The sequence below is a fragment of the Podarcis filfolensis genome, assembly GCF_964270895.1.
Source record: "Podarcis filfolensis genome assembly, chromosome: 5".
Lineage (NCBI taxonomy): Eukaryota > Metazoa > Chordata > Lepidosauria > Squamata > Lacertidae > Podarcis > Podarcis filfolensis.
The window spans coordinates 77463256-77490186 of record NC_139608.1 but is presented as its reverse complement, the minus strand read 5'-3'; the positions used below and the strand labels follow the sequence as shown (position 1 = coordinate 77490186).

Here is a 26931-nt window from a genome sequence, read left to right as displayed (position 1 = left end):
TTTTGATCGGCAAGCCCAAGGCTCAGTGGTTTAGACCACAGCGCCGCTCATGTCCCATAGTGCTCCTGTACATGAGGTCAAACATCCCACTGTGTCAGCAAAGTCCTGGATCCATGGCCTGAATTTTAGAGCAGAGTAAGATAACCATTGTCTGCAGTCCCATCCCGGGTGTTGCCTTTTAGCCAGTTAAAGAACCAGTGCCTACTCTCGCAGCCTTTGGCTCTTTCAGTGTGATGGAGTTTCCAGTTTTGCAGAGCCCTTTGGGTCCTGCAAGCAGTCTGTGGATCAGCTATCAGAGTCTGTAGGCAGAGGTATCTCATCAGGGGAGGAGAGACTGGCCCTAGTGCTTGTGAAACCACACAGAATGGACCAAGGAGTGGATCCACCTCCACACTTGTCACTGTAGGTGTTGGAGAACTCAGCATTCAATTTTAATATCCAAAATCCACAATGCATTTTCAGGGTAAGCACAAGGCAATCTGATGATTCTTTAAAATACTATTAAATGTATTGAAACTATTTAAAACAGGACTTCCCTTACTGCATCCTTTTTATAAATAAAATAATTCTATTTATATAAATATGACCATTATCATATTTAACTATAAATATGATAATGATCATATTTATATAAAAATAATTATTTTATTTATAAAAAGGATGCAGTAATGAAAGTCCTTTTTGCAAGTATTGGTGTTTTAAATATGTGCCTTTGCGGATTCTTGGGCCTGATTTGATTTATAGGTGATTGCTTTAGTCATTTTATAATTTACTATTTAATACACCAGACCATTGTTTTTTAGAACAGGCAATAGACTTCTAAATGTCAGTGATTTATAAGCCTAGCATTGATTGTATGCATTGTGCAATTGCTTTATAAGTTATTTTATGCTACAAATACTGTACAAGAGACAGATTAGTCATCTGGGGTTTTTCACTTGATTCTTCTCAGCAGACAGATATAGCATGATAACAGTAAATACATGATGATAAACTCTTGCTCATGCAATATATTTTTTTTAGATCAGTCTAGAAAATGCCGGTGCCTGTGTAAAAGTCACCTCCAAATTGATTCTACCTAAAGCAAAATTCAGGGCAAATTCAAAGTCCCGCTCAAGCAAAATGTCAATTTGAGTTTTGAGGGAAGGTTAAAGAATTTCAATAAGACTTGACGGTGTTTATCATGGAAGGCATGATATTCCTTAAGGCATGAGAAGGGAACTTCTTTTCTGTGAAAGGTCATTGACCTGCAGGAAAAGTCAATTGGGAAATTATGAAGAATATCAATTATCACTAAAGCTAACTTACAACAAGATTTATAAATGTTTCAGGCTCCCAGCAGAAGTAGAGCCATTTTGCAAATTACAGAGTAACAAATCTAGACTTGCCATCTAGCATGTGCCCTGCTGGAAGCCCCAGCCAATTTTGGTTTTCAGGTGAATGTACATGTGAGATACATACATTTACCACATTCACAAGTGACATATTTAGGTGAACAGTTAAAGCATCATTTAGAGCTATTCAAACAGAAGAGTCTAACCACAAGTCATATTGGGTGAGATTTATACAAGACCCATTGACTTCATTTGAACATTAACATGGTCATCCCATTGATGTCAGTGGTTCTCTCTAAGCATAACTATGCTTGGATCCAACCAATTATATTTACTCCTGGAATTTGTGAGACATTCACCAAGGCTTGGGTCTCACAACTGTAGAGTTTCTGTGCACAGTTTCACTAGACATATCCATCCCTCTCCTCCTTTAAAATTCCACTGATGTTTTGTCCATTCAAGAACTTCGAAATTCATCTTAGCTGAAAATTGCTGGAGTAGTCTAGTGTATCCTGACTCATATCCATGTTCACAGATTCTCTGGAAAAGATGCCGGACACCCCATGCCAGCAAAGTCTTTATTCTGAAAAGCAATCCAAACAGGAGCTTAAACTTAAAAACATAAGAGTGCATGGCTGCAGTCTTTTCACATACTTGAAACAATTGTGGACTTACTCTGACATAAATATTGTTAGTACTGAGGTATAAATTATCGATTCCAGTGTTGTGGCTTAATTTATTCTGCTATGTTTTCTTTATTTTCTTAACTATCTTCTTTTCCCACTGGTTCTTAAGAAGCATTGTGGTGAACCTACCAGGAACTCTTGAAATCAATTGAACTTAAGCATTTCGCCACATGCATTCAATCCTATTCTTTCCAGTGAGTATTAAGAAAGCTTAGCTTCCTCTGGAAAGCACCCAGTGAAGCTTAATAGAGAGGATGTTTGACACATTCAAGTCCCATTAAAATCAGTGGGATTTAATCACATAGTTAAACAGTTGAGTCTCGTTTATTTCAATTAGGGAGGTGCAAAATAAGTCCGTTAATTTCCACTGCCTTTTCCGCTTGAATAAATACCAAATATCTCAGATATCTTTGATTTTCTGAGCATTCTCTGCGTTGGTCGAGTACTTGGTTTCCCACCCCAAAATGTCGCACAAACTGGCGCGCATTATAGCACAAAATGTGCTTAAGTGTTGAAATGGGCACACCCGTTTCCTTTCTCTTTTTCTACCTTGCCTCAGAGTACAAGCACAAGTGCAGTAAGTTGGATTTGCAGACCCATAAACATGGATTTATCCTGCAAAATGTCAGCTAAGATTATTAGATAAATAGATAGTTAGATTTGCTTGTTTCTCTCGCATCCACATTTCCCATATACCTACTAATCTTGCTTTAAAGCCAAAATTGAAGCTTAGTTACTTGTGACTAGTTGCTTAGATGTGAATCTGAATTCTCATTGGAATTCTCAGCCCATGTTTCAGGGAGAAATACATTTCCAAGTTCTGTTCATTTCTTGTTCAGTGGGTTTGTCTCTGCCTTGCCTTCTGCTAGTCCTGGATTTTAGCTTCACTGGAAGAATGTCTGGAACAATGTTTTTCCCTGGAACATGTGCAGCTTGTCACAGTTTTCAGTTCCTCCTATTCTTTTGCAACCTTTCCCCAACCCATAGTACCAACATGTGCATGTACATTGGCAGAACACTGCAAAAACACAATCTTAGTGTGATTCACTAACTTAGACTCCTGAAAAATGGGTTGTGTTTTTTTGGGGGGGTATGGATTTTCTAACCCGGGCTAAATTTAAATGTATCCTGATATCATAAAATGCCCCCAAACAGCTATGGGTGCCATCTCAGAAGGAAAGGCACTAAAGTCTGCTTCCCCGAAAAAGTCACACAATTGGTGTCTGGTCCCCCCCCCTTTTTAAACCCCCAATACATTAACATTAGCTAGGACAAAATAAAAGTAAAACACCCCAGTGGCAATACTCAATAGATTTATTGGACTTCTTTTTTGTCTCAGACTTTTCTTGGTTTTCAAAAATAAAACTTTTGGAACTCTTAAATCTGTATCCCTGGATTAATTTTTCAGGGTTTTTGTTGTTGTTGTTGTTGTAGGGGAAAAGGTTGGCAAAAACAACAAAAAGCACCCAATATAAAATTCAGGGAGTTTTCTTATAAACCTTTTAAAACTACAACCCCCCCCCCAAAAAAAACAATCAATTTTTGTATACAGAAAGAAAACTATAGATGTCAAGTGGCTCCAATCTGAGGACACTTTATCTCTGTGCAGTTGAAAATGTCCCAGAAGGCCTATATTGTAGGCCTATATGTTGTGTAAATTCTGGTACTAGAATTTACAAGAATCCACTAGAATCTGCGCTCTAATTTACCCCCCAATTTACTTCTGTATTAGAAGTACGTATGATCAGGATTCTTCTTGTACAGTGTTTAATTGCTGTGTACATGTGGCAAAACACCTTACAAGAAAGAATCTGTATGCAACTGAATATGATCGTTGATAATGTACAGGGAGTTGGGAAAAGCAAAAATGAACTGAATGAGCTGAAAGTTGTGGCTATGCAGCAATTTGTGCTATATATGCCATGATCTGTACAGTATCTGGAAGTTAAAAGTAGTATATGAGAGGTCTCCTCGTGTATTGATTTCACAGTGGGGAAAAGAGCAGTTAAATCTGGCAAGTTAACTACCAAGAGGAATTGGTTGATGGACACCCTAAAAATATAAACCATCAGCATAATTTTCCTTTGGATTGCGTCTGCTAGCCAGAGTTTACCACAGAGGTTGGCATTCTTAAGTTTTACCACTGTCTGTGGGGCTCAACTGTCCATTCTTTACAGTTATGTTTCTACTAGGAAGGCTCTTTGACTTCTTGAGATCCCTTGTTCCGTCTGTAATTAATTTGTTTCCAGAAATTCTCCTCTGCAAATTTTCATGTCCTCCTGGTTAATCAAAGATTTGTTAAATATTCACCAAGCATTTTATACCTATACACCCTATAGTTGATGTCCATATTTGAGAGCTGGCATTTTGCACCGTGTAATAGTTGGCATGTGATGAGCACATTAGCATATTTGATAGCTGACCTACAATAATATTCTATACTTGACATTATTTACATGCAATATAATATTTATTTTGCATTTGACTGCATTTTTAAAGTACGCTGTTGTATTTAAAAGGTAATGGTATTTGATCGTTGATGTTGTTTCATATTTTATTCCTATCAAAATGATCAATATTCCCCAAAGCCTAATTTTTAATTCCATGGTAAAACCTAATATTGAACCTAGGAATTGGAAACCTTCACATTCAGAAACTTTGAATGCATCTTAACATTTATTCCCTTTCCCCTCTAGTACAAAGTAAATATTCTTCTGTTGAGAATATAGATATGTAACAGATTCAGAACTCCAAATGCATCACAGCTAGTGAGCTTTTGCTCAATGTCCCATGCAAGTGCAAAGACGGAGCAAATAAGATGTGGGCATATGAACTGGTCCTAGAGGAAGCACATAATGTGTGCTTTATTCTCCCTCTTCTCTTTTTCTTGGAAACTGTGGCAAAGAAGAGGTGGCAAAGCATTTGCTTGCCTCTCTCCCAGAGATAAAAGCGTTTCAGCATAGGTCTCTGTCTTCCCCATGAAAAGCACCCTGGGATGCATTGCATTGGTTGTGATTCTGTTTTGCTCAGCTGTAATCGGCTTACCTGCCAACAGAAGCTAGATGCTGACGGTTCTAATGCCTTCCTAGGGATCTTCCCAGCCAGATTAAGACTTCTGCTTCTTGTGAAGCATCCTAGTTAAGTATGTTGCAGCATCTGCAGGTGCACAGATCTTGCACAAGCCCCTGCCTCACGTTTTCAGACAGATGTTGCACGCAATAAATTACCTTTTGAATTCTATCTCACATTCTGATTGCCTAAATAGTGTTCCCTCCTGTTGAAGCTCTCCAGGCTGGAGGAAACAAAATCTGCTTCTGAAAGTGCTTGTCCATAACGCGATGGATAATCAGCTTTGTTTAGTAACATACGGGAAAAGAAGTGTTTGTTCTCGGAGTTGTTGTAAATGCAGTGGTGTGTGTTTTGTGCTTCATAAACATGTTTGCCTCCACGGGGAGACAAGCATGTGCAATGGGAGGAAAATGTGAGCATGGCTTTGTTTTTTAACCAGTTTCTTCATCCAGACATGGTGTCCACATTGAACCAACATTTCGAGCATCTAACTGATGACAACCTAGATTGTCAACAGTCTTGGTAAATTGATTGGTTCTCACAAATGAAGAAGGCAGAGGACAGTAGATGTTGACCGAGTCCAGGGAGTGATGAATGCTTTGTAGTTTAACTGGGGGTAGTACCCTCTGCCTTGAAGGACAGCGATATGTTTCCTCCTTAAGAGGACCTCACTTGACCCTGAAGCCCTAACTAGTATAGAATTAGTATGTGGACAGAATGTGGTGTCAGGAAGTTGGCCTTGTTTTCTCATCCATTTCTGGAGCATCAGTGATGTCCTGATCCAAAACACATGGATTCATAATTGTTCTTCCCACTTGTCACATGGCAGACATGTCCTTTTGATCTGGGCTTCATCTTAGGCTTGTCAACATGTCTGCTTCAGAGGTGCTTTCTGGAGGATCTAGAGCTGGGTATATCAATCAAATACCTTTATTGGCATGTTTCAAGTAACTGGAATAATTAAAAAGACAAGGGTGAAGCTATCAAGGGTTATAAGGTCCCACTATGGCCATGTGCATTTGGATATTCTGCAATGCCCTGTCTATTTTCCAAAATGATAGTTCACTGGGAACCCTTTTGGGTAAAACTGTGGCTAAAAAGGAAGCTACTAAAGCAGTAATCTTTGTCCTGATCTGCCAGGAGAAACCTTCTTTGGCTTCTTCTCGGAGTTGTGGGCTGGAGGTCCAACATTTTGCTCAGCATCAGTTGGCAAGGTCTGCCATGTACAGGGCAATCTAAGAGAATGTGGTCCATTGAATCAGGTACTTCTTGATTGCAGACACACCTTAGGGCTTGAAATGGAATGTGTGAGAATCTGCCTTTGGTCACTGCAGAGAGGAAAGCATTTAGTCTTGCAAGCATAAAGGCTCTTCGATGGGAAGGGAGTAGTAGATCCTTTAGATATTTGGCACAGGTTCTGTAGGATATTGTGATACCTAAGCCCCCGGGAGAACAAGATCTCGGAGTATGAGGTAACAAGCTCTGTCTTTTGTGGTCGTAGAGCCACTGCTTGATTAATTGGAATATGTGATTTTTGTCACATACCTCGAGGAAGAGCTGGGTATATTTGACTGTTTAGAGTATGCCTGCTCCAAGTTCCAGCTTTGTTCAATGGAAAAGTGATGGTGTAGCTCAGAGTCTGGAACAAGAGCTAATTGATGGTAACAATTGTGTAAATGCAGTTGAAAGGGGCTGCTCCTTACACTGTTTTGCCACTTTGGCAGTGATTCAGGGGTGTGGCTTTTGAACGCTATCCCGCTGCAGGCATTAGCAGGAGAAAGTACCTCATACCATTATGAACATCTCTCTGCTGTAGCTTCTTGAATCAAAGGCATTACTGTAGTGATCCATTGCCATGTCTGAATTACCCACAGATTTATTTGAACTCTTGAGCCCCCAGAAGCAGGGCTAGCCACAGTGGGTGAATCAGACAAGCATACAATACATTCTCACAAGAACAAATGCTTTCAACATTTGTAGCATCAATCTCTTTATTCTATTTCTCCAGGTGTAGGAGCAGAAAACTAAGGGTAGAACTTAAAGCTAGAATTGTGACTCACTAATTCTGTAGAATTTAGAACTGGCATTTATTAAAAAAAAACAGGATTAAAATGCTGCACTCCATGAATTAGTAATATTGCATTTCATCTTTCATGGGTTTACATGGTGAAAGCGCTGATGGTTTCTCTTGTGTCCTTGTTCCCAGAAGTCTCTCTTCATGCTGCAGCCCAGGTCAACGAACCGGGATGCTCCACAGGAATGCCTTTCGGAGGACTCCTCCCTTACCTCGGGGCAGGTTCAATGGGATCACAGGACCAGCATACCAACAACTAGAAGAGTCAAGGATCACAGATCAGGAGACAATACCTTGTCAAAGGTAGGCAAGAAAAACAACAGGAGCTAGCCAATGTTTCCATCAGCTTCAAACTAAAGCAAAACGGGAAAAAGTAGACAAAGATGAAAAAAATGTGTCTTAAAAAATTCAATGAACACCAAAGCTTATTGGGTAGCTTTCAGCAATACCCTTCCCTTTGGGCCAAGGTTAGCCCAAAACATGCTGGCACCTGAGGAAAACCACAAAATGGCACCCCCTCCTGCCAGACCTGTGATAGTGAGTGAATAACTGACCCTGGCCATCTCTTTGTCTGCCTCCTATACCACCATTAGCTTGGAGGCCTCCATTCAGGAATGTGAACATGCTTTGCTAGCAACGTGCTTTGCATGTTGACCTTTTTTCAGGGTGTGAAGTATTTCTTGAGATGAGGCCTGTATCAGGCCTGCACCAAGGGCAAGCAAAGTGCTCATGGCATATTTATGTCACTCATTTATACTCATGCCCAGTGCCAGCATGTACCTCCCACAGAAGACCCACCTCAGAGCCCAAAGAGGATGTCTTTGGGCTGGGGAGTGGTGGAATCTCCTCATGAGCCAGAGGCATCCTCCCTCGGGGTGGGGGGGGGCTGCCTCACACAGAAGAAAGAGGCAGCACAGGCAGGGGACTTCCTTAAACTGCTCCGCTGAGGGGCATGCGGCTGCCCACACCTCAGCGGAGCAGTTTAACAAAGCCACTAGAGCTGGGCAATGCTGTGTTTTCAACATCGCGGTTTGGCAATCAACCGCCATGTTGAAAGATGCTGCATTGGCACGGGGTGAAACTGCCTCCGCTCTCACTGCGGGAGCTGAGGCACTTTCACCCCAGTGGGCTGGGGCTAATGCAGCTGGCCCCAGCCTGCTGCTTGGGGGCAGGGGCAAGCTACCTCATCCCCAACTCCCTGAAGATGGGGTGACAGTACCTAAGCGCAGGGAGCCTGTCAGGCTCTGTGTGAGACCCAGCCCACTGGGCTGGGGCTGCGGTGAGCAGCCTGGATGCCATCCAGTGGGAGGACCAGGCTGTGTCTTTCTGAGAGAAAAATGCAGCCCCCCTCCTGGATGCAGGCAGTAGCCAAGCAAGGCTGCATCTGCCCGGGGCCCGCACTGTGCCCCCGCTCCTACTTGTGAGCAATCAGGAACGCAATCACAGCTGGGGAGGGGGAGAACTTTAACAGAGGCACCACCCCACCCACCACTGGCAGTTCATGGCTCCGTAAAACTGCTTGGCTGAGGCAAGGGTAGCAGCACGTTCCTCAGCCAAGCAGTTTAAAGAAGTGGAGGGAGGAACAAGCTATACTGGCACCTCAGCAGGCAGCTTGTTTCTCCCTCTGCATTGTAGGAGGGCAGAGTGTGATGCTCATTTCACTCCGTGCAGTATATCACTGGTAAAACTGCCTCCAGCTTGTTTCTCCCTCAGCACACTGGGCACTGGAGGCAGATTAGGAGCGGTGGTGGTTTCACCAGCGACATACCGTTGAGTGAAACGGCCACCGGACTCTGCCCTCCTGTTGCAGATGGAGAAACAAGCTGCGTCGGAGAGCTGCAATGCAGCTTGTTCCTCCCTCCACTTCAGCAAGCCACATGTCCCTCCGGCTCATACATGCTGGAGGGGACATGGGGCTTGCTCAGCTGGGGGGCAAGAAGGCTCAAAGCAGCACAGCCGCCACCCCATCTGAGCTTTCCCATCTCAAGGCAGAGGTTGCCTCAGCTCCCACCATTGCCTTGGGATGGGTGAGGGGAGATGCGAACAGGTTGTCTCTCCCTCCCTGTGATGGAGAGGAAGCCTGCTCACTCCCCCCCCCCCCGCCTATGCCATGGCAGCGGATGAGGCAGGCATACAAACTGAGTGTTAGGACGCCTGCCTCATCCGCCGCTGCTTTGACATAAGCTCCTTTCCAACATTGTGATATACTGCCATATTGCAGTGTTTTGTAAAGGTAAAGGGACCCCTGACCATTAGGTCCAGTCGTGGCCGACTCTGGGGTTGCGGCGCTCATCTCGCTTTATTGACCGAGGGAGCTTCTGGGTCATGTGGCCAGCATGACTAAGCCGCTTCTGGCGACCCAGAGCAGTGCACGGAGACGCCGTTTACCTTCCCGCCGGAGTGGTACCTATTTATCTACTTGCACTTTGATGTGCTTTCGAAATGCTAGGTTGGCAGGAGCAGGGACCGAGCAACAGGAGCTCACCCCGTCGCAGGGATTCAAACCACCGACCTTCTGATCGGCAAGACCTAGGCTCTGTGGTTTAACCCACAGCACCACCAGTATATTACGATGTTGGAAAACAGATATCGCCCAGCCCTGCTCCTCATGAGGCATCTCCTCCCACTTCCGGGGCCTAACTTAGAGGGGCTGCACGCAGTTCCAGTGAGTTTCTGCTGAAAAAAAAGCCCTGCTCATGCCGTGACCTACAGGGATAAACCATCCCCTGAGTGGATTGATACACATCAGTTCACAACAGGTTCCCCCACTCCAAAGTCCAGCTCCAAACAATATGATCCCACTGGCACAAAATCCACTAGAGCTATGAAGACTGCAGAGGGAAAGGGTGATTTATGGTTGGCAAAACATTTAGCTATTAATTATGCTCAAACAAAGCTATTATTTTTTGTCATAAACCATGTTACAACTGGATGCTAAATGCCACTCGGTTGATCAGACAGACTAATTCAAATAGCTGGGTGTTAATTTTTTCGCCAACAGAAATGGGAAAGCACGAGTGGACTGTATTAAACTTAAGACTGTAATAGAGGCGAGGAATAAGGTACTGAAACACCAAAAGATAAAATGAATTAATCCAATATATTTAACATAACGGTCCTGTGTTGGGGTAGAAAAAAACCTGACTATGCAGGAATCTCCATTTAAACATGACTGTTGGGCAAACTTACATTGTCATGATAGGGGCAGTTTTCTTGCATTGGCCCACAGAATGACCAACTTTCACCAGCTTCTAAAACTTACCAACAATCTTCCCTGGCAGAGAGTTCCATGGGGAGGTTGCCCTTATCGAAAATGTCTGATCCTCATTTGACCACTTGCCAGATTTCATATGACTTGAGTATATGGAACAGGAAGGAAGTTTCCCTTCAGGCACCCTGGTCCCTGAAAATTAATTTTTCACAGAATTAAATCTGAAGCAAATTTGGAGGCAGAGCAGCTAAGAAAAGGTGAAGGAATTTCAGTAAGTCTAGTGCAATTGCTCAGGGACTTGTGCAATTTCCCATGCATCTCCCAATACATTTTTGTGAAATGAATTTATCTATCCTGCTGTATCAGTGTGCCTTTCGGAAAAGCTAACACGTCTCATACCTTTCCTCTCCTCTAGGTTATCTACTGGTTTAAAAACACCACAGAATACTTCAATAAATATGCAACTGCCTTCAAGAGAGACAAGCTCTTATTTTAATAGCGTGGCTCCAAAGGATATGGTTGGCTATCCATCTCCACGGGCCAGTTCCGTCCCCATCATTCCTTCGGTGGGCTTAGACGAAGCCTGCATGCAGACACAAAACGTTTCAGACATAACAGGCATCAAATGGTGCAAAAACTCCTATTCCACTGAACTTGTTAATGTGAGTGCCCCAGCCAGCAGTTGTCTTATTGCAGAACAACAAGAAGTCAAAATATTGTTAGAAACTGTCCAGGAGCAGATCCGAATCCTGACTGACACAAGGAGGTCGGAGGACTTTGCGCTGTCAAATGCCGACGCCAAGAACAGTACAAGTGAAAACACAGCATTTCTGCCCATGAGTCCTGTGGTGAAATCGGAACAAGAGGCACAGTTTGTCTTAAAAAGTGAAATGAAAAGAGACTCAGCATCAGTCAAGTGACTTTGACCGGGGGTGGGGGTAGGGGTGGGGGGGTGGGAGGGATGTACGGATCTGTGCATTTGAAGCTTTGCTAAACAGGAAAGAGAGGAAATTAAATACAAATTATTTATATGCATTAATTTAAGAGCATCTACTTAGAAGAAACCAAATAGTCTATCGCCCTCATAACAGTGTTTTTTAACAAAATATTTTTTTAAGGGAAAGAGAGGTACCAGGAGGGAAAACACTTAATCAGAAATTTTGATTTATTTATTTTTTCTTCCTTTCTTCCAGTTTTCTCCCACCCCTTATTCTGTTGTTTTCTCCGGGCTTACAAAACACAGTTTCACAATTTTACAGATGTCCTGTTTGAAGGTTTAGTCTGGCACAACACCTTAGATGTATGAATTTCAGAAGAGTGCTACATGAGAACTGTTGTTGGGCATTTTACCAGCACATCTTCCACAGAAATGAATGGGAGCAAGAGCACAGTTGCTGTTCTTATTTCGCTGTTTCAATGGGGCTCGCTTGGGTGACACTGGCATTGTGCCCAGTGCTCCCCCATGCCTCCTAACCACAATCCCTTTTGAGTAGCCTGGCTCCCACAGCCTCCACAATTCAGACCACTGTTTTTAACACAAGAGTTTTGTCACTGATCCAGATTTGTAAAACAAATCCGAATGAGCCGTACCAAAATATCACTGGAAATGAAATCCAACGTCAGTTTGGCCATTCGTTCCACAAGCAAAACAAACAAGGAATTCTGAATGAAGTCATAGCAGCTTTGCCAGGAATGCAGGAGGTTGTTGTAAGGGAGAAGGGGATTTGGAAATTTAGGTCGTCCTCCAGTGATGCTTTGCAGGAATCCAAAAGGGTTTTGGTAAGTCTAGTAACATTTCTCAGGGGAGTTTAAGCATATCCCTAATGCAAATATGTTACTCTCCTGCAAAAACTAGAATGTGTGACGTCAAGACTTAAATTCTAGCACTTCAGCAAGTGTGGATGCTTTATGGTATTTTATTTTTTATTTTTTAATACCAGGAGGTTTGATCCAAATGAGCACTACTCTAGTAGGTAAATCTAAGGATGTTTTCTTCTCACTTCAGCACTCGCTATCAACGACTTTTATTTGGAAACAATTTCCTCCCCCTCTTAATTTCAAACCAGAAAAAAAAATTCTACTTGAGAGGAAGGTTACTCGTGGCAGATACGCAGCCTGTGTGTATATTACCTATTTCATTTTATTTTCAAACAACACAACAAAAGCCCACACCTTAAACCACATTACGTTTGCCATGGAATTTCGAGTATTGTCAGAATGTTATTCTTGGAAGTCATTTGTGAACTCCAGAGGGACTGCTCAAGTATGTGCATACGTGTGCGTTTTAATTTTATTAACTCCTTGTCCAGGGGCCTGGAGGATCTTGTGCGTTTCTGTATTCGGCATATATATATGCGATTGTCACTTTAATTTACTTTCATGTCTAATATTCCCATTCACTTTCAACCTGATCCATAACCAAGTGAAGCATCTTCACTGGACATGATCCAAAGTTCCTTTGGGCCCCTCGGAGAGGAAATGCTCAGTTTGTATATGTTAATTTCCCATTGTCCATGTGTAGAGCAGCATTGGATGATAAAAACAGAAAATTCAGCTCTCTGGCACTTCCTGCTTTTCCATATCATCCTTAGCAAAAGCTGCACATCTCATTGTATGGGACGTGTGCAGGTTTTCCTTCAGGGGTTACATGAAAATGGGAAGTATAAGTCTTGTTCTCCCTGCAAATTGTAAAAGGCCAGAGCTGCCCTTAGGTTTTCAACCTTAAAACCTGGATCACACAATCCTAAATGTAGGGAGACCCCTGAATTTGAATGGACACATTAGCAGCAATCTGTCCTCAGACGCTTCTTTTACACATTGTGCAATCCACTGAGCCAAAGTGGTTTTAGAAAATATTCATTGATATTAATGGAGATCTGGGTGAGCACAAAATCAGGTCCTTAAAAATAAGATAAACTTGCCAGTTGGGGTTTTCCTAAGAACTTGAAATTTCTTTTGTATTGTTTTTATTTAACCACAAACCACAATATGGCATCAGAATAAAGAACTTGTGTTCAGTAACAACCTATGTATTAGTACTTTTTTATTTTTTAAACAAGAGTATCATCTGCTTAAATTGTTTGTACAAATTACTCTCTATAGTAAAGAAAAGGAAAAAAATAGACCAAACAGCCTTCCCTCTTTAATGATAGACATCATATTTTCTAAAATATATGCACACTATATAGATGGAATACATTAATACTCTAATCCACAGCCAGAATATTGTTATAAAAAACTGCATTACCTTGATTCCCAAGTTTTCTCAAGAGCCAGGTTTCCAAAATAGCACAGCAGATATGTTCCTGTGATAATGAGAAGAAAGCAATATTTTACTCCCCGTCAAATGAACTGGATAAAGATGCTTTAAAAATGCCACTTGTTTTACTTGCCAATCACAAATCCCCGACACCATTCAAAATCCGTAGACACACAAATCCTTTTTTTTTTGTTTTTCCCCAATGTTGATGGAATTGTCTTGTTTACATAACTTTCTATGGCTCTAATCTTTGCTGTGTGTTTTCACTAAAGCGGTATTTCACTGCAAACTCTGACTGATCTGATCCAGAATGGTACCACAAATTATACTTTTCCACCAATGTCAGAAGTTCTCATAAGATTGGATAAAAGGGGTTGGGTGCTACCCAGAATCATAGGAAAAGACAATGAACACAGAGTTGGCTGTTTTGCTGGAGTGGGGAGCAAACAAAGAACCTCCCCTTTTAACCAGTCTTAAAAATCTACTGGAAACACACTGCGTGATTTCTGCTGGAGAAAAAAAAACAAATCTGATTTTGGCAATGCCTTTCTTAAAGCATTCTATCATTTTGCCATCCTCAAAAGGAGGAAGAGCAGAGCAGCAATGTATTAATGGTCAGTTGATGTGGTTTCTTGGTTTCTTTTTTTAATTGACATGAGAGATGAAGATCTGAAACGGTGGGAAATCTTCCATTTGTGTTAGCAATGCTCTCTGTATCCAGCAAAGGATGTGTGACTGTTATATGTTAACTGTTCTATTCAGTTTTCAGCATGTTTGAATAGAGAGACATTAATATTAACCATCTGAAAGACTAGTGTACTTATTTGTTAAGAATACAACTTCATCTCACAAATTCGATGCAGGGGAGGTGTGTCAAGATATGCTGGCATGGGTAAATCTTAATCTGAATTAACAGTTTGTACTATGAACGCTTCCCCCCACCCCACCCCACCCTCACTTCAGTCTAGCATTTTAATTCCTTACTCAGACTGCACAAAATAGTATAGCAGGTTGCTGTATGTACACACACACACACACACACACACACACACGTACACAAATTCAGGAGGTACTAGGAAAAATTCTGCTCTGCTTTAACCATCATGTGAAACAGGTCATTTCAAAGGCACAGGAAGGCATCCATCTAGAAAGCGACAGCCAGTGATTTCATTAGTCAATATTTCAGAACTCCTGGGCTTTGGTCCAAGCTAGGTGTGCCATTGATCAAGGCAGAAATTCAGTGCCTATCACCTGTACTGACAGTATTTGGAGATTTTTAATGGTTTCATGAGGAAAAATCTCATATCTTAAGATGACCATAAAATATCTTATAGACATTCCCTATGCCTTGTGACGCTGAACAGTCATTCGCACCACAAGTGCCAGTTTGGCCCCATGACTGTGGGTGCCTGGGGCCATGGGTGCCATACAGCATGCATGACCCTGGCACCAAAATTTGTGGGTGCCTGGCCACTTCATGGGGAATTTTGTAGGTGCTCGGGCACCCAGGGCGTTGGCGCCTATGATTGGTACTCAAATGTGCTTGCGTATGTTAGGTGTGCACAAATGGTTGTTCCTGATATGCATAGCATTTCAAGCAATCTAATCTGTAAAATATGAAGAGTACAATTTTGAAATAGCTTACACAGAATACATCCAATTCCTTAAAAAACAAAAACCTACTAGATGGTGATCTTTTGTGTATGCATTTCATTTACATAAACAATCCATTCAATGAATAAAGCCACTGTGTACCATTTCCACACACACACACACACACACTCAAAATGCACAACATGATTGTTTTGTAAAGTGCCCCATTAGCAGTTGCTCCACCATCTGGAAACTGCTAAGTAAATCCCCAAGATACAAAAGCAGTTTGGTTCTGAAAGAGATTCTGAAAGAGAAATTGCCCCTTGTCGGCAAATTCTAGTCTTCTGGGCATTTCCCAGCTGTTGAGCTACCTAGTCCATAAAGGAAATTGGGAGAGGAAGCTGGTGGTAGGAAAATTCATTAAATAACTATAACGATGCACTGATATCTTGAGTTGCGGCCAATGGGTGCAACTCCCACCCACAACAGGGAAAAAACATTCATGGATGCACTGTGTAGTAACACATCAGTGGAAGGTGGGACCTAAAGATACTGCAGTGCTGCAGCTATGAGCACACTGGTGTTGCCTCTCTGAAATGAGACTGCTATGGAGACTCATAAGAATGTGACCCCACTGAAGGATTTGTAACATAGGTGGAGAGCAGAAGTTGTTAGACTCCAAGTCTCCTAAGCCCCAGCCAGTATAAACAGTGGTCAAAGATTAGGAGAGTTGTAGTTCAACAACATCTGGAGGACCGCAGGTTTTCCAGAAATGATATGTGAGCATGCACATCTCAAAGGGAGTAACATGTAAGTTTGGCCAGGGATAGCTCAGTCAGCAGAGCATGAGACCCTTAATCTCAGGAACATGGGTTCAAGCCCCACATTGGGCAAAAGATTACTGAATTGCATGGGGTTGGACTAGATGACCCCTGTGGTCCCTTCCAACTCTACAATTCTATGATTCTATAAAATAGACGATGGGAGTATGAATCAGAAAATGGTATTCAATTGGGAACAAACATTAAATCTGTCCAAAAACTCTTCCACACAACCACCCATTTGCCCCAAAACCCAAAAGAAGACGCATGAGACAAGTTGGAGGAACTGCAAAGCAACAATAAACCAACTATCCAAATTCAAAGAAATATGTCCAAGTAACACTAGGTCCCGCTGTCAAGTGTTCACCGAACATGCGCATGCCAAGCCTACAGGCACCCCTAAACCTCACCATGCACCCTGGCAAAGCTTTGAAAAGTGCCCATAACCCAACAATGCCTCAGTTTACCCTATATTCCACCACTTCCCTACCTGCCCATACTCAATGCCCCAAACAGGCTGCCATACCATGCCACTACCAGAAGCCAGGCAACAAATAGCAGAACCATAAGGACAATCAAAGGGATGCAGGTGGTGCTGTGGTCTAAACCACTGAGCCTCTTGGTCGCTGATCAGAAGGTTGGCGGGTCAAATCCCCGCGATGGGGTGAGCTCCCATTGCTTGGTCCCAGCTCCTGCCAACCTAGCAGTTTGAAAGCACACCAAAAAAGTGCAAGTAAATAAATAGGTACCGCTCCGGCGGGAAGGTAAACGGCTTTTCCATGTGCTGCTCTGGTTCGCCAGAAGCAGCTTAGTCATGCTGGCCACATGACCTGGAAAAATTGTCTGTGGACAAATGCTGGCTCCCTCAGCCTGTAAAGTGAGATGAGCATCACAACCCCAGAGTCATCTGTGACTGGACTTAACTATCGGGGTCCTTTACCTTTATCTTTAAGGACAATCAAGGAATCTCACCCCCCCAACCCAACTCAGCCCCTTCAAGAGGCAACAATAATAAAGGGAGGGAGAGAGGGTGCTCTAAAGAAAAGCAAGGAAGAATGTTTAGAGCAGGAGCAGGTTTAAATGTCCAGCTTCCTATTTATTGCATCCCACTTTATCCGGACCGGGAAGCTGTGCTTGCAGCTTCGGAACAAGTCAGGATCACAAATCACAATTTGAAGTTGGTTTAAGATTCTGGCTTGTTCTGAAATTGGCAAGCTATGGTCTCCCAGTTTGGAGGGAACTGGAAACTATGTTTCATTGGAGACTTGGAGGTTTGATTACAGAGGACTGCAAAAGGAGGAGAACAGGGGCTGAGTGCTCAGACAAAAAGCTCATTGGTCTCTGGGCTTATCAAGCCAAGATATGATCATCCTAATTGGGTCAATGAGTAGAGAGGACTCATAACAATTCAACAAAGCCAGAGAGCTCAAAGCCAATAGTAGTTGAAGTTTCAAAAACTACAGCCTGCCATCTTAAACTACTTTTCATCCTTTTTTGTTGAATTCATTTTATTTGCTTCCGGGAACTAACAAACAAAACTATTTGCAGTGGTGATATGCAACTCTCATTGTTCTTCTATTTAAAGAGAAAAGAAATTTAGATCTGTTAGCAGATGAGAACTCTAATTGTTTGGTGATTAAATCAGATGCAGCATTTGTCTCTTTCAATGATCATAAGTCCAATAAAAGATTATCCAAATGGGGTTTTCAGCTTTGTGCAAATGGGTTTTATAGAGCTAAACAGATATTCGGCCTACAGAAAGTGTCCCGCTCCTACTGAAGCAAGGATCATTGATCTATTGCTGGATCTGATCTATTGTGATATTGTGACCTATTGGTGAAGGATGCTTTCTGAGGAAATGAATCATTCCCTTCTGATTCACAGCAGTGTGGGCTACCCTTTATTTTGCATGTGAAAAATCTGTTGGGGTCAACAAGAGTCATGCAGTCATCAGTGACAAAACACTGGATGTCCTACCATAGCCACCGTCTTCCTGGGGTTAAGTGGTCTCTATTTGAACATTAGTTCAGATAAAATATTCAACATGCAAACATTTAAACGTACAAATGTTCCCAATACTGTTGGAAACAAAAACTTGAAACAGTGGGTTTAACCCTGAATGTTGCAGTAAATTAGATTCGAACCAGCACATAGGTAAGAGTCTCGCATGCTCTATCACATATTCAACATCTAAAATGTAAATATGACAAAAGCAGGATCAGTTCCATGAACCAGTGCTGAAAACCTGAGCATCTTTTCAGAAATGCACAAACGAAAGGCTGCAGTCCTATACCCACTTGTCTTACGATAAGCCCTGCTGAATTTGCAGGCTTTACATCTGAGCAGATACCTATAGGATTGCTCAGTTTATCTGCTTCTTTGCAAATAATTTCGTTCTTTGCGAATAATTAAAAACTGTGAACAAGGGCTGCTTGCACTCTGAGAGCCACAGGGTTGCATTTAGAGGAACAGCGCCATCACAAAACATTCCTATCAAGTCTAAAAGAGAAACACAACAGGAGCAAAGCAGAATTTCCTGTACATGCCTCTAACAAAGATGCATAAAAATATAATTTTTAAATAGTTTGCAAGTAGGATTCAATGCTATGTACCACTTCTTTGGAAGTAATTCCCATTGAACTCAGTGGGACTTACTCCTAAGAAAGCATGTGTCGGATTGGGCTGCATATTTCCTTCTTTTTCCTTCTTTCATATATATTTTTTAAAGAAGTTGAAATTGTTTCTGTGTTTCCCCCCTGTATTATTAAAAAAAATTCAGGCCCACAGTCTTTGTGGGGTGGGATGGATTGGGCCAGGTGCTCATTTGTGTATGTGTCATTTATCACCCCTACATTTCAATAAAGCATCAATGGCAATGGTTCAAGCTAATGATTGTCTGACGACACAGACAAGCACATTTTCCAGGTAAGGAGCCTATAAACACAGGTGCATTCTTTGGAACGGTGAGAGGATATTTTATTCTCATAAAAATAAAATACATAGAGATGCAACATACAGCCCCCAAATTTATCATATTTATGCCCTGCCTGTGGGCCTTCACTCAAAAGTTCTTCATTGCTTAGCTATTCTCCTTAGCTATTTGGTGGGAAGGGAGAACTTTCACTGATAAAAATGTGCGTCGGCTTATGCACTCAAATGATGCCACAGGACCAAAGTATAAATTAAACACATTTGGCAAGAGTGTGTTTGAATTGGCCACCTTTATTTTGATAGGGGAGAGGAGAAAGCAGTTACATGAAGCCCCACTCCAGAGAAAATATCTGATCTGAATTGTTTATTTCCCCCGATGTCTGCAGTGCACAATACTGCACTCTTGGGGACAAAAGAGCAATTGGAAGTTTCGGCAGGAAATGGATCCAGGCTCCCACACCCAATTAGGAGTTTGTTATCATACGGGCAGTGGCGGAGCTTCATGCTCCAGCACCGGAGGGCAGAGAGCAGGCGGGGGTGTGGCTGGCATGCATCCCAGGGGCGTGGTGCCCATCCTAGGGGCGTAGCATGCCACCTGTGGGGGCATGGCACCCAGCACGGGCGGTGGGGGCAGCTGTGATGGCACCCCACTGGGATCGCACTGGCAGGGGTGGCGCGTTCCCCCCCCACTCCTCTTCCTCCTCCACGGCATCCCATACATCAGCTTAAAAATAATAATAATGTGTTGTAGCATGGAGTTTGGGTGAAAGTTCTAAAAGCAATGGACTGTCAGCAACAGGTTTGAAGCGGACCTGAATGAAATGGGCTTCTATATCTGGTGTCAGAACTCAAACTAGAAAATGTAATCCAATTCCATGCAAAAAGGAGACATGGAAATCAATATTGTTGTCAGTTGTTTTCCTCTTATATTTAATACTTTTCAAAAAGTGCAATGCAAACAAATGTTTGGAGCTTAAAATGGAATATGCATGGAAACTGCCAAAACATATAAAGTCGTACCTTTGATCCCAAACGCCTTGGTACTCGGACTTTTGGCTCCTGAACGCTGCAAACCAGGAAGTGAGTGTTCCAGTTTGCGAACATTCTTTGGGACCCAAACATTCAGTGGGGCTTCCGTGGCTTCCAATTGGCTGCAGGAGCTTCCTGCAGCCAATCAGAAGCTGTGCTTTAGTTTCTGAACATTTTGGAAGTCGAATGGACTTCCAGAACGGATTCCGTTCGACTTCCAAAGTACGAATGTACTGTCTTCAATTAACATCAGTAGGGTTTGCACATTTGGAATAAGTACAAGGAAATTTGGGAAGTTTTCATCCTTTGTACTGGAGCAGGCTGAGCAAAAGCCAGCTATCCAGCTATCCCTACATGATAAGGTGAAAATCCCTCTTCTACACAAAAACCAAGGTTGCCGGAGACCAGGCCTCTCACCTAGCCACTCTATTGGTTGGCCAGTCATCTTCATTTCCATTCAACCCCTATCTCTGCTGCCTTTCTGTCTGCCCCACAGATTGTGTCCATACTTCGTCCCCTGTAAGTACACAAATAGAACACATCAGGTACCTACACAAATTCAAACTGGTGGCATTCCTGTGTCTGTAAATATGGACTGCACGGTATATGAGTTTGCCATTAACATTGCATCCCACATTTTTGATTAATGCCATGTTTCTGACCTTTACCGCTGCTGCTGCTGCCGCCGCCGCCACCTCAAGTTCTTTTTATGACTGCAGTGGTTTTGCAACCAGCAGGGAAATTGCTTGATAGGCTAATTTAGCTCCAGGCTGCCTGTTTGTAGGATGGTTCCTGCCTTAATCCTGGAGCCGATTTCTCTCTCACACACCCCCACTGACATATTTGGTGCAGTTAGTGGTGCCCAGATGGTGGTTTATGTCAGATAAAGTGGATTTCTGTACAGTTAAATTTATGGGAAATAGTAAATATTATCCTTCTTCCTATGAATTCACAGCGTTTTATATAGGGGCCACATGTCAAGAGTGAAATGGCAGAGAATTCACAGGGTGAACCTGGGTTGCACCACCTGTTATGAGGAAGGCCAGATTCCGGTTATCGCATGTCAAAACCGAGTAGGAAAACTGTTCCTGGACTCTTCTGTCTACAGATTTTTGTGACTGAGTGCTCCCACAAGCTCAACAACTACTACAGACAATGAAAACTAGCTGTTAGGGAGAACTGTTCTATAGAATGCAGAGCCAGTCCTACCATTAGGCACAGTTCTTACGGGGACCCCTGGCCATTTCCTCTGTTAGAAGTCAAAGCTATGTGTGTCTGTTATACATCCCTATAAGCTAGCTTGCTGCCCTCAGGTGCCTATTGCCAGGACTGAAGATGCCTAAGAGTCCGCTTCTGCTCATACATTGGAGGTGGGGAGCCATCTTGGTTTTTTGCCTCAGCAGCAAAATGTCTTGAGCCAGGCCTAGGAATCTGTTGCACGTCAGATGTTGTTGCATCTTGACCATGCTGGCTGGGTTTGATGAAAGCCATAGCCCAGCAAGAGCTGGAGGGCTGCAGGTTCTCCATTCTTGTTTTATCGCCATCTTCCTGGTACATTAATTTTCTATGTATTGGGGATGGGAATTTATGGAGGAACACACAGACATGGGGTTTTTCACAAGAAGTGGCCGAAGGTATAGCATGGGAATGTTTTTTACTAAGTATCTGCTGTTAGCATTAACTGTTTGCTTCCTTGTTTTATCTTACCAGCTTTTTAGCCAAGGTTGGCTTCCAAATCAGCTTGCAATTAAATTCCGCAAAGCATTGAACTATATTAGGACTATGTGTCCTAAGTGTTTGAATGCAGTGCCTTCTGGTCCCTAGCAGGTGATGCAGTGCTACTATTTTTTTAGAAGGCTAAAGCGGGGGAATGATTTTGCTCAGATTGGAGGGGCTTCTGGGGGCAAGGCTTCTGGTTTGCATTAAAGGCCCCTACCTCATCCCTCTCCCCAACAATTTGAGCACTGAATTGATATCACACTCCTGGTTGCAGGCCCCAGAAGCAGCAGCAAAAGGATTTAAGGACCAGCTGATGGGAAAGAAGTAGCCCTTTCAGGTAGGTAGTTCTGCTTACTAGTTGCTAATCCCAAGATTCTTTTCCTACAAATACATTCTTCAGTTTAAGAAACCCTTAGTCCCATTCTAGGGTATTAGCCTTGATTTTAGGAGTTATTTCTCAATTGACTGAGATTGTTAGGAATTCTAAGCCATTGATAGTAGTATTGAATGTCCTTAAAGAGATTATATCACATACTTTTAGGCTTCCTTTCAATATTCTGCTATGAAGGCATAGATTTGATACCGGGGGGCAGGGGAGACCCAGCCTTTGGCAATCAAGGAATGGCTAACAGAAATCTTGGTTGTCAAAACATGCTCCTGGGATGCAGCTACTGTCTGCTCAATGTGCAGCATGTAACCAAAGTCTTGGATGCTGAAAATGACAGATTAACTGACTTGGAGGAAAAACTAATTCTGCGTATTATATATTGGAACACACAGTGTAAGTCTATAAAAATAGAAAGAACTATTTTCTGTACTTCTCCATTTGCTTAAAAATATATACAGTGGTACCTCGGGTTACATACGCTTCAGGTTACATACGCTTCAGGTTACAGACTCCGCTAACCCAGAAATAGTACCTCAGGTTAAAAACTTTGCTTCAGGATGAGAACAGAAATCGTGCTCCAGTGGTGCGGCAGCAGCAGGAGGCCCCATTAGCTAAAGTGGGGCTTCAGGTTAAGGACAGTTTCAGGTTAAGAACAGACCTCTGGAACGAATTAAGTACTTAACCCGAGGTACCACTGTATATTGAAAAGCAATCCTATTATACTGCCAAAATCCAAACAACCAAGAGAGGCCCATAAAGGGCATTTTGAATTTAGATTCAATTTGTATATTTGTTTTAGTATTTTCATATGGTATGTTCCATACATTACTATATCCCCCCGCCCACCTGAAAAATATGCCACTTTCAATTGGCTAGTAAAGGCTAGTGAAGGGATGGGGATGAAGTCAGTTTAGCCCTAATTTGCACTTTCTGAAAAAAAATATGTGAGCCAAAACACAGCTATCCTTCATTTTAAAAGTGTCAAAAATGTGTATATTAGGAGAAAGGGCACAAAAGATATGTATTAGTGGAAATAACTTGCAAAAATGAGTATTATTAAGGGAAATTGATTGCAACACAGATACATATTTGTCAGAACTGAATACAAAATATGTAAAAATTGGGGAAATGTATAATAAAATGCTCACACCAGCTAATGTGGAAACGATGCAAGCTGACCCCAAGATTGGGAAAATGAGAAACTGAGAGAAAGCAAAACTGACAGACTTGCCCATCCCTAGAGTAGATCACAATGGACAAAATGACATCTTTGCACTACTGTAAATTCATTCCATTTCCCCAAACTAGGCCTGTGTTCCCACACTGAAGAAAGGACTTAAACGTTCATTTCATCTCCACCCAGAGGCAAGAGGCAGGCATCTTGCTTGCCACTTTCCCGCTTAGAAAAGGGATACTTATTCTTGTGGGTGATTGATGGCTCAGACAGGCATCTCCCTAAGTTGAGCCATCCGTGAAACGAGTTGCCCTCTGGCGTGGCAAACCGCTGCACTGACTTCTGAGGGGGCTTTTTAAATTGGGCGCAATAAGATGTAGTGCAGGCGCTTCATAAAATTCCTATTAAGAATCAGGCCTGACACTTGGTTAAAATTTAGCTAGCTTGCGGAATCCTATTTGCCACTGTTAAAAACACATTAATTATCAGTGCCCTCTCATGCAAGACTACAGTGCATGTTATATAGCTCTGGAAACACCCCGCGACAATAATTCCAAGCGTTTTCTCTTGTCCGCTTGGCTGTGGGAGCTGAAACTTTGCTCAGGCGTTGCAAGCAATTTGGACCTTGTAATGCGCCCAGCTCACAGATGAAAACTGACAGCCCCATTCTATGGCCAGATCAAAATGGCCGCCCCTTGAACTGCTACTTAGACCAGAGCAAGTCTGGAATTCATGCCTTACGTTAGGCAGAAGATGCAGAAACAAGACAGAGAGTTAAGTCAGATCACCGAACTGATATAAGGTGAAATCCTTTGCACCCACAAAAACAGTGGGAAAGAATAGTATGACCCAAATTATGTCCTGTAACTTTCCAGGTTAATGGCATTGCAGACAGATTTTTCCCTCCCTCTGGAAGGAATTAACGTGGAATTGAGAACTGAGCTTCCACTAGATACTAATACATTTCCAGATGTGGCTTTCACCTTATGTGCAAGATCAGACATAACAAGAAAATTATCAGGTAAGGAAACATCAGGAAAATTGAATAAAGTGTTGTATGAATGCAGCCTCTCATCTTCTTCCTTTCTTTCTCAGGAGGTGCTCTGAGTGAACAATTCAGCTCACCCAGAACTGTGCTAGCTGGATCTTTGTCCTTGAGTGCTGCATTCCACTCTGCTTTTACAAGGCAGACACAACACTCCCTTGCTCTATTTCCCACTACAAAAAAAAACCTTTGAAGGGCATCTTTGAAACATATTCTTTTGACAGGAGCAGCCAAAGCAAAACATGCCTTGTTTTCCCCAGCTGCCCCTAAAGAGCTAGCTAGGATGGGAGGTGCTTCCTTTACACATAAGACCCCATTTATTTGCACTATACATTTAAAGCAGTATCATGCCACTTTAAAGAAGGATCGGTTGTTTAACCACTCTGAGAATTGTAGCTCTGTAGGCGATATAGGGCTCTTCTAACAATTCTCAGCAACCTCAACAAGCTGTAGCCCTGTGGCTCTCTGTGGGAAGCCATGACTATTTAAAGTGGTATTGAGGCATCTGATCAAGATCTGTATTATGAGGCATCTGATCAAGATCTGTATTATGAGGCATCTGATCAAGATCTGTATTTTAAAATGAGCTTAAAAAATATATTTGCAAATGTTTGTATCTCTCATGCCAGGCATAAAGCAGCTGGCTGAATACTCTGGCAGCTGTTTATCTTCCTGTTCAAGGGCCCCACTGATCTATAGCAGTATTTCAGGGTTGTAAAAGGAAATTACAGGCTGGGAGCAAAAGGTCACACTGACCCTACAAATTACAGAATACAATCAAGCTGCAAAAACACAATTAAGAGTTGGTAAATAGTAAGTATTATTGTGCCTCCCATTAAACTTGAGCCACATTTTCATAAGGTTAAAAGGGCAAGAGCTAATAGAAACAGCAGCTGGCTAGGGAAAGAGGCTTCTCTCTGAAGCTGCTTTGAAGCTTCAGAGAACTTAGAGAACTTAGCTTTTACTAAGTTCTTTTTTACTTTGAAAAGGCCTTTCCTTTCCTTCTAAAAAGCTATATATGTTAATGTATGAAATATATTGGCTTAAATGTAATTATGCAAAGGATTTAGAAAGTAAGAAATGTTAGATTCTTATGTTAGATTCTTATTTCATAGATGGTGTGTGAGAAGGTGAACCCAAGATCTCTTTAAGATAAAAATTAAAAAACCATGCACCATCTGTTTTAGCCATCTGTTTTGCAATGAATAGGGCAATAGGGCAAAGGTGAAATGTTAATTAAGGTGCCTTGTCGAGGTAAATGTAAGATATATGGCTACTTGCCTGCCATTTATGGATAGAAGGAAATATAGCTCTTTGTCTCCCATAAAAGGTAATAGGAAATGGGTGTATCTTTTATGATTGGTTCTAGCAAACAGCCAATAGGAATTTCAACCAGGCTGATTGGACAGAGGCGGCCAAAGGAGGAGCAAGGGGGCTGGGCTGAGGAAATATAAGTGCTGGCCATCAGGGCTGGAGTGGGCAGAGCTTTGGTAACCATATACCACTGTGTCTCTCATTTATTTGTCTGACAAATAAATTATTATTTTAATTTCTCTATTGCTGCATTGAATATTTCATTCCAGCTAAGCGTTAACCACAAGCAGGGTGCTACAGTATGATACTGCTTTAAATGTCTCAAGTGGATGAGGCCTAAGGCATGCTATCCATTTTATTTATACTGACCCTAGGGCTGCTTGGGGTTTTTATAGGTTTCTGTTGCCTCACTGGATTCTTTCCTTTAGTACCTTAAAAAGGCATTATTATTATTATTATTATTATTATTATTATTATTATTATTATTAATTCAATTTTTTAATCCCACTTTTCCTCCCAAAGGAGGCCAACTACTGCCGCCTCTGTTGAGCTTCTGTAGAGTTGAAGCAGCTTTTCCTGCTGTTGTTGCTGCTGCTGTTGTTCTAAAAACTGATACTGATGTGATATTTTGTTTTCTTGAAATCAATAAAAAGGATATCCATAGAAAGTGAAGGGCAAGTCTCTCACTTCTGAATCTCACTCATGAAGCAACAAAGAGGGAGACGCAAAATAAGTAAAGCTTTTCCTGCTAGGGTTATTTTTGTGTGTGTCATATTGTTGTTCAAGTCATGTGTACCCCCATTCTTCGTCTCTGGAGAAACTGATTCCCGCAGCTAGTAATCTAGCATGATTTAGCCTTACCAGGCAACATCACTTTCTAGCCCAGGAGTCACCAGTCTGTTCTACTCCACATGCTGTAGCATACAACTCCCATCAGCCCCAGTCCATGTGGCCAAAGGTCAGGGGTGATGGAAGCTGTGGTCCAACAATATCCACATTGGCTACCCTGTTCTAGCCAATGAGGAAGTGGCAAAAAAAAAATCCCACTTTGCTGAGTACAGGTTTCAGCCCAGATTAGTTTGACATAGGCTGAAGCCCAGGCTTATGAAATAACATTTGCAAAACTGAATAAATATAGTTTCTCTAATATAAAGTGCTCATCTTCTCAGTTAACCTTATTCAATTTTGAGCGATTAACTCTTCAGAAGTATTTGTCAAAAAAAGCCCAAGGTAAATATTCAATATTCCTAGAAATAATTGATCTTGAGCTCCATTTCCATTTCT

General features: G+C 42.2%; 2 protein-coding genes across 6 annotated transcripts in view; one reads left to right on the top strand and one right to left on the bottom strand.

Annotated features, from left to right (window-relative positions):
- Window positions 1-13398, top strand: part of NRG3 (neuregulin 3) — a 577425-nt gene extending 564027 nt beyond the window's left edge. For both annotated transcript variants that reach the window (XM_083614719.1, XM_083614718.1), the window contains 2 exons: window positions 7296-7466; window positions 10790-13398. In XM_083614719.1, coding sequence (XP_083470845.1) covers window positions 7296-7466; window positions 10790-11294 — 676 coding nt within the window. In that variant the 3' untranslated portion in view covers window positions 11295-13398. The remainder of the gene's footprint in view (window positions 1-7295; window positions 7467-10789) is intronic.
- LOC310762984 (uncharacterized protein) overlaps window positions 7055-26931 on the bottom strand; it is a 62419-nt gene continuing 42542 nt past the window's right edge. For all 4 annotated transcript variants that reach the window (XR_014548335.1, XR_014548336.1, XM_083614904.1 and 1 more), the window contains exons 2-4: window positions 13622-13679; window positions 10426-10566; window positions 7055-7419 (exon numbers count right to left, since the gene is read on the bottom strand). Coding sequence is in view for 2 of the 4 variants with exons in the window: in XM_083614904.1 (XP_083471030.1) it covers window positions 7397-7419; window positions 10426-10566; window positions 13622-13679 (222 nt within the window). In the remaining 2 variants the exon portion in view is untranslated. The remainder of the gene's footprint in view (window positions 7420-10425; window positions 10567-13621; window positions 13680-26931) is intronic.